The following is an 8714-nucleotide window of genomic DNA, read 5'->3' on the forward strand; positions in this document are numbered from 1 at the left end:
TTTTTTCCTTTCTTTCAGTCTATCAGTGACAGACATTTAGGTTATTTGAAAGGTGCCTAGCTCCCAGACTTAGTAATTTTAAATGAAATGCTTTCCACTATAGCAAATAGGAACCCAATTATTTTATATTGACATATGTAGTTTACTGCCTTTCTCTCTTATTATCATCTAGATACTGGAAAGCAGCTAGTTATTTTCAATTATTTAGCAACCTGCGAAAAACATGATTTAGAACCAAAACTCCAAGCATATTTTAAATCACATCTAATTTTCTAAAGAATGAATCTTTGCTGTATCGCAGATGATTCAAAATTTTAGAAATTCATCTCAACCCTTTAAAGTAGCTTCTGGTTTGCCCAGAAATACTTTTTCAGTGGTAAGATTCCAATCCTGATGAATGCCATTATATATACACCATCCTTCTAGGTTGCTGCAGCAGCTGTTAGCTAAAAAAAAAAGTTGTTTAAAAATGACTAGAAGAAAAAGAAATGATTGTTTTATTTTCACTCAAATAAAGAAAAATATATGTACTATATTTAAAGTGAAGCTGTTTTCCAAGAAGTTTTAAAAATGTGGATGGCAAAAGCCACATCTGTCATAGTTTTGGCAAAACAGTGACTGTTTTACTTTTGAAACCCTCAACTGCCTTTTGAAATTAATAGTAATTTTCTGAAATTTAAAAAAAAAAAAAAACCTTTGCAAATAAGAGAGGATTTTTTAAATCTCGCCAATTAACATTTCTGTAGCACTGATTAAGGTACAAAATTTCTCACATTCACAATCTAGTTAGTACCCAGAGTAACTCAGGCAGTTAAAACAAATATCATAACATTTATCCTCAATGAGCCAGAGAAGAACCATTGTTCAGAGAGCTCAACTGTGTTTTCAAACTCTAAATCCCATCCTTTTTTATTTTACACAACAAGTCATGGTGATCTCTCTCTCTCCTCTCTCTCTCTCTCTCTCTCTCTGACTGATCCACCCACCTCAGCATCCCAAAGGATTAAGATTACAGATTACAGGTGTGAGCCACTGCAACTAGCTGGCAGTTTCTTTCTTAAGCAACATTTATATTTGATTATTCTAAGGACCTGTATCTAAAAAAGTCTCAGGTAAGTAGGCACAAAAAAAAAAAAAAAAGAAAAAGAAAAAGAAAAGAAAAGAAATCTTCTTTTTTGCTCAACTACTATTAGGAAAAAAATGGATTTTATGTAAATAAAGGGAAGATGAAATAGAGGCCCTGAAGTGTGGTGCATGCCTGCGTGCGTAAGTGTGTTTGTGTGTGTGTGTTAAGGCACGGTCAGCTCAGTCATCTAACAGTATATTTTCACCCAGGTTGTCATCACATTAAAAACTGTGAGTTCACTAAAGCTATACTGACCCATGTGTATATCTTTTTTTCCAAAGAAACCTTCTAGATTTATCATTGGCTCAAAATGCAGGCTACACTCTCAATTTTCAAATTTTTGTTTGTTTTTGAAAGTCAAAGCCCATTAGTAAGAAAAAGTTGAGATCCTGTTCACAAAGAGACTTTGAGATCCTATAACTTTGGGCATAAGAAAAGACATCCTTTCATCTAAAAAATAAAATAAATTATACATTTAAGTTTTCCCAATGTACTGCCTGTTCTTAACTATTTTCTGTCACAATTTCATTTATTGTAGTCTTTTCTTATCTCTTCAATAAAAATAAATGCCCACTGATTAGATCTACTGCTTTTCATGCCCTTTGTCACTAAATAAATATTTGTTGATTGAGAATCATTAACTGAATGTTATCACAAGGATATGGAGAAATTTAAAATTATGCAATATAGCTTTATAAAGAATGGAATTTAAAAAATCACTGCAAATTGGGGGAAAAAACTTAGCAGAGGACATTTTACAATAAAATATGGACCTGGTAATTTTAGTTTGCTCTTTACAAAATATTTTTTTCAATTTCTGTACTTTTAATATTTAAGCATTAAGTCCAAGAACATACATTTTTTAAATGCAATTCTAGAAACCCACACAGCACAACTTTAATAAATGAACAATTGTCATTATGACAGTTCACAAATCTGGTTTTCATACAGTTCCCTTCATATATATATAGAGAGGGAGAGGGAAAAAAAAAAAAAAAAGAGAGAGAGAGAGAGGAGGTGGGGGAGTTTTGCTCTTGTTGCCCAGGCTGGAGTGCAATGACATGATCGCAGCTCAAGGCAACCTCTGCCTCCTGGGTTCAAGCGATTCTCCTCCTCAGCCTCACAAGTAGCTGGGATTGCAGGCACATGCCACCAAGCCTGGCTAATTTTTTTGTATTTTTAGTAGAGATGGAATTTCTCCATGTTGGTCAGGCTGGTCCTGAACTCCAGACCTCAGGTGATTCGCCTACCTCGGCCTCCCAAAGTGCTGGGATTATAGGCGTGAGCCACCGTGCCTGGTCCCTTTCCTATATTTTGTATTTATGAAAACTATTAAGTAGGTTTCATCATAAATATGGGAGTGGGGGGACCAAATACAGCTATCAGATATTAATGGTGGTTCTTATAGTAGTTGGGTATCTTTATACAGAAATGTAACTTAAACATTCCCAATATCCTCAACCTCTACATGGAATTTTTAAAAAGAAAACTAGTAAAATAGAATGCCAAGCTAATCTGAATCAACAGATCTCCTGATCTTTTACAGAACTGTCTATGGAATTTTCCAACAACTCTCCAGAAACATTAAATTTCTGGGACTACACCATGAATTATTTTCAGTCCTTAGACCTGTACTTTCCAATAAAGAAGCCAGTAGCTACAAGAGGCGATAGAGCACTTGAAATGAGGCTAGTGCAATTTAGAAACTGAATCTTATATTTTATTTCATCTTAATTATTAAATTTAAATTGTAAAAGTGTTATTCAAGTCAGTTACTGGAAAACTCTTAATTTTGTTCAGAAAATACTGGATATATGAACATACTTTTACACTGAAAATTATACTAAATTTAAATTAAGTATAGTCTGCCCTCTGGTTTTGCATCTACTGATTCAACAAACCTTAAATGGAAAGTATTTGGAAAAGAAAAATGGATGATTGCATCTGTACTAAACACTTAAACAGTCATTGTTTTCTTATCATTATTCCCTAAACAATACAGTATAACAAATATTTACACGGCATTTACATTTTATTAGGTATTGTAAATAATCTATACATGATTTACAGTGTAAGGGAAGATGTGCCTAGGTTATATGCAAATACTACATCATTTTATACAAGAGACTTAAGTATACTTGGATTTTGGTATACACAGGAAGTTGTAAAACAAGTCCCTCATTGATATGGAAGGATGACTGTATTTGCAATGAAAACTTGCCATCTGAATTAAGACTTGCTGTACCCAGATTTCAAAGATGTGATACAATAAAAGAATGAAAATCTCAATAAAATTTACATTGATTAGATGTTAAAATAATATATGAGGTAAATATACTTTATTACCACCAAATTTTATTCTACTGTTCTTTCACTTTTTTAATATTGTTACTAAAATTTCTGAACTACATATGTGGTTTGCATTTTATTTCTGTTGGACAGTACTGTATTAGACAATGATATTAATATAAAACCAAAAGTTCTGTTAAGTCAGGTTCCTTGAAGAATAATTTACATTGCATTAAAATTCATCCTTTACATGTACATTCATCCTTTACATCTAAACATTTTGATAAATTCATACAGTCAGGTAACCAGCACCGCAATCAGGATGTAAAACATTCTCACCACCCCCAAAAGTTCCCTCATGGCCCTTTGTAATCAACCTTAACCCACCACCCCAACCCCTGACAACAATCATCTGTTTTGTCCCTACAGTTTTGCTGTTTCTAAAATGTCATAAAAATTGAATAATACAGCATGCAGACTTTTGAGCCCAGTGAAATCAAATTTTAAATATTATATCATTCTATGGTATTAAAGGATTATGATCATTTTGATATTTCTTTTCCTTGTATCAAGAACCTTTATCAAGGCCTATTTTTTTCCCATTATTCCACTTTCAAAAGTGAACTTTCTTCCTTGTCATCATTCTAGTAATGTATTTACCCTTCAAGAAGACTTAGTATGATTGTATTATAGTTATTTACATTAGAGTCCTTCCTCCCCCCAGACTTAACTAGAAACCTGACTTTGCTTTCCACAGCATTAACTCTGTCTAGTGCAGTTAACAGTGCAAATGACAATGCTGAGAAGATATTTCCCACTGTGTTCTAAAACAAAGTAAAGAAAAAAAAAAAGAAATGAGTAATGGAGGTTATCCTCCAGATTAGATATCTACTTTTATTGAAGACTCCAAAAAGAGTATAAGGCTATACAGAGGATCCCTGAACTATGAATCCAGCCAGCCAGGGGTGAATGTTACTGGAGCTTTAACTATGCCAGTATTTTCACCTGGATTGCTATTGGTTTTGTCAGAGCTTGCTAACAAAGTTGAGTAAATGTGGAGTCGTCTTTCTAAGAGCATTTTCTCATAAACCTTGTTATTTCTAGTATATGATTTTATAGAACAAAAAGTTTTCCAAGAATATATGTATCACATTATAACAGAAACAGCTGTACCACACAAAGAGCTTAACAAAATTCTAACACTCTATCTGAAAAGTCAGATATTTATTTGTAATCATTAATGTTCATATAGTTAAATATATAAAATATAAGAAATATATCTATTAAATAGTTAATTAAGTATTACTATTAAGTTCACTGCTTTCAAGTACTTACTAAAGTCTCCAGTAAGAAAAACTCCTTCTGCTCCTGGGGCCCATTCTTTGCAGTATAAACCACCATCAGCACATCTGTGGACGCCAAATGATTCATAGCCTCTGGAAAACTTATCAATACCGCCTTCATTTTCTCCAATGCTGTTCAAAATTTGGCTAAACTTCTTATACCTTTGAAGAAGTGTGAAAGAAAATAAGTTAGAAAATTAAATGGTCTTCTAGAAAAGCTACTGTACTTAAGTAACTTCTTTAGTCTTATTCAGGGAAAAAAAAGACATTATTAAAGAGGAATAATATGAATAATTTCATTATTAGTAGAGGTTACTAGGTAGGATAGAATCATTCTTATTTAAAATAAACTGAGCTAATCTAACTAGCATTTTTTGTAACTTCAAGCACTGGTATGACAGAGGAAATATGACGGTTATTCTATTCCATGAATTATTTTTTAAAAACTAGCATCATAGCAATTTCCATGTCAAGACAGTGTAATGAAACAGAATCTCCACATCTCTCTGCTCTGGTTCCTAAAAAAAAATGAAAGTAACACAGTCAAAATTCAGCAAGAAAAATGAAATTAGTCTACTGCAGAGTTTGGCAAACTTTCCCTGTGAAGGGGCAGACGGCAAATATTTTAGGCTTTGTCAGCCATATGGTCTCTGTCACAGCTACTCAAGGGTGTCTCTGAAGTATGAAAGGGCCATGGACAATAAGTTAATGAGTGGGTGTGGCTGTGTTCCAATAACACTTTATTTACAATAACAGGTGGTGGGCCAGATTTGGCCTACAGCCTTTTCCTTCATTAAAGCAACTAGGCATGGCAAGAACATACATCATATCAAAGTACAAAAGCCAGTGGCCACAAGAAGAAATCAAAGATTTCTAAGCAGGACCAAGAACAGCACATGCCTGCTCCTGACCCTCTCCCAGTTCCCCTGGATTAGGTACTGGTATACCAAAAAGTACTACCCTGTTTTCATTAGAATCCCCTATATCCAGTAAGAAACAAACTAGATAAAACTGGAGAAGTAAACCATGTGGCAGTTGCTCTATGTCAGAAGTGAAGGTTACAGAGCTATACAATGAACTAGGCAATGCCAATAAGCTTCTCTACACCTCCCCGTAACCTGAGGGGTAAGCAGTCTTTCCCAGAAAGATGGCAGGAATCTAGGCACAGAATATCCAGGGAATATAAAAAATTTGATGTGCAGAATAATGAACAACATCTCAATTTAGCTATACAGAAAATAAACAATTTTACAAATAGTTCACATTATACAACTTAATGAAAAATAAACCCAAAATAATAAGAGCTGAAAGATTATATAACAAAACAACAGAATGATAAGAAAAAGGAGATTGTAGACTTAAGGAAATAAATAGAGGAACAAATTATATCACTAGATAATGAAAAATAAGTTAGACTCAGAAAGAAAAGTACATACTATAGCAAAAATAGCAATTACTTAAATGAATAAACAATTGAGAATTGAAATAATTAAAGAAAAACAAATTTGAATATATTAAAGAGAATCTAAGACATAACCAAAATAGACAAAAAAAAATCCAAATATGGATATCTGGTGACTGAAAAATAAAACCAAATAAAATGAATATAGAAGATATAAAACAGAAAAATTTTCCTAAAGGATTAAAGCCACATACTTAAAAGAGCACACTATGTTTTAAGTAAAGTTTGGGAAAAAACACACACAAAATATATCCCAATCTAAGCAACTGAAATCCAAAAGGTAAAAAAAAAAATGAGTCTATAGACAACCAGGCGAAAAAAGGCAACATTAATTAAAAACCAAAAGATGAAGCCAACTCCACACTATTCTAAGAAGGAAAAGTAGTAATCTAAGAATATCCTATAGACAAGTTTCTATTCATATATAAGGGATTTTTTTAAATATTGTCAAATTTAAAATTGAGTTTTACTCAATGACACTAAGGAACCATTCTTGAAGAAAAATAAGCTACTTTCCATTTTTCTACATGACAAAACATTAAAAACAAACACATAAAAGGATGAACAGTTATTGTAGGAGTGTGGCTAAGAACAGACGCCTTAAATATAGAACCTTGGCTAGACAATTGTGAAACTGTGTGAATGTGATCATAAAAAAAGATCTCAACTGACAAAGTAAAAATATTATATTAAAAAAAAAAGGATGAGTGAAAGGGGGATAAAATTTTATAGCAGAGATTCACTCAACACTGAGTAAAATTTAAGGTTGTCATCATTATGCTTTTTAATTTATTAATCTTAGATAAGCATTTAAGAAATAACACTTTACTTAAGGTAAAGAAAGTTGTATACGAATTCCAATAATTTCTTCCTTCCATTTCACTTTAGTTTCTTTGTTTAAAGTTAACAGACATTTATTTTCTCATATTTTCATTATAGTATTTCTATTAAGCCTTTTTTCTAACCTTCTATGTAAAGATAAGTATATAAAAATATCAACAATGATATACTCTTAATATCAGTGAAGATTATTTTGGTAAGATTTCTTTGCCTTGTTCTAATCATGTATAACAAATAACTACCATTTTAAGAAAAATGAAGTAGTTTGCCTAAAACTATAATTTTTCACATTATTAAAACAGCAAAATAATTTTATATAATATTCATAGGAATTTTACCAGATATGTAAAACTAGTTTTCTAAAATTTAGGGAACTGAAATCATTTGAAGTAGATCTACAGAGTAAAACTGAGTTTCTGAAACAGTATTAAGCAGAAGAAAAAATTCAATATGTGATAAAAGGGCATTTCAAAACAGTAAGGATGGCTTATTCAATAAAATATAGAAATCTGTAAGTTTGTCATCAAAAAGTAGATCTCTAAAACCAAAATAACTTCCAAAGAGATCAAACTTATAAACTTTAATATTTTTAAAGTAAATAAGTCCAAGAGTTCATAGAAAATGAAACTCAAGTGGCCAGTAAACATTAGAAACAATGATCAAACTCATATATAACTTAAGAAGTGCAAACCTAAACTTCAAAATTCAGTTTTCCACCTAAAAGACCCAGAAACATATGATAGTCTATATGGCTGGGATACAGTTCAGGAGAAAAGACATTTTCTAATGCTCTTCATTAAAATATAAATTAGAAAACAATTTGGCAACAGCTATGAAAATTTCAAAATAACACTCTTCGAATAAGTAACTATTTTTAGAAATTTGTCCTTTGGATATACATCACACAAAGATGCAAAGACATCTATGGGTACAATAGTATTTATTCTAGTACTTATTCTTTATGGCATTATCTGCAATACAAAACCATGGAAAATAACCACCTTTGCAAAAATGGGAAGTTGGTGAATGAACTGTGGAATATCCAAACGATAAATTACATGACAACCATTGAAAAAAAATGAGGTAGGACAAAATGTGCTGATATGGAACACTGCCTGAAATAATCCAAGTCTCACAGATAGTTTTTATTCAAGGGAACACAAACTGAACCACCCACAGGAGCCAGGCAGGCATCATAAATATGAAGAATTGACCCAACAAAAGAAACACAAAATTGCAAAGCTGATGATAAAATAATTAAAGAAAGCAATGCAGAAAGAAACTCTGTTGAGATGGAAAGTATAAGCCTCACCTAAAAGCATAGCCTCTATTTAATAGTTACAGCTCATTGTAACGTAGCATATTTTGTCCAATCATGTAATTATTCAAGAACATAGAAAATTACAGACTTTTTCTATGAACTCTTCCTAATGTAAACAGTGGGAACTGTTTCAAAATACTTAAAATACTTACCTAGACAAACAAACTAGATATGCAGGCCTGATGAGACATCATATGCAATCTTTTTAAATCATATGAGAAAATATTCTCTCTCTCTCTCTCTCTCTCTCTCTCTCTCTCTCTCCCCCCCCCCCACTCCCTCTCTGTGTGTGTGTGTGTGTGTGTGTGTGTGTGTGTGTGTGTGTGTGTGTGT

The 8714-nt window shown here is 32.3% G+C and overlaps 1 protein-coding gene across 2 annotated transcripts in view; it reads right to left on the minus strand.

The window, feature by feature from the left end:
• GBE1 (1,4-alpha-glucan branching enzyme 1) overlaps positions 1–8714 on the minus strand; it is a 266870-nt gene that overhangs the window by 210611 nt on the left and 47545 nt on the right. The window contains exon 2 of one of the 2 annotated variants that reach the window (XM_032277180.1): positions 4751–4920. The exons of the other annotated variant lie outside the window; for it this stretch is intronic. Within the exon in view, the coding sequence (XP_032133071.1) occupies positions 4751–4920 (170 nt within the window). The remainder of the gene's footprint in view (positions 1–4750; positions 4921–8714) is intronic. 2 annotated transcript variants of the gene reach the window in all.

The sequence above is a fragment of the Sapajus apella genome, unplaced genomic scaffold (genome assembly GCF_009761245.1).
Source record: "Sapajus apella isolate SASKATOON/1434 unplaced genomic scaffold, GSC_monkey_1.0 scaffold8, whole genome shotgun sequence".
Taxonomy (NCBI): Eukaryota; Metazoa; Chordata; class Mammalia; order Primates; family Cebidae; genus Sapajus; species Sapajus apella.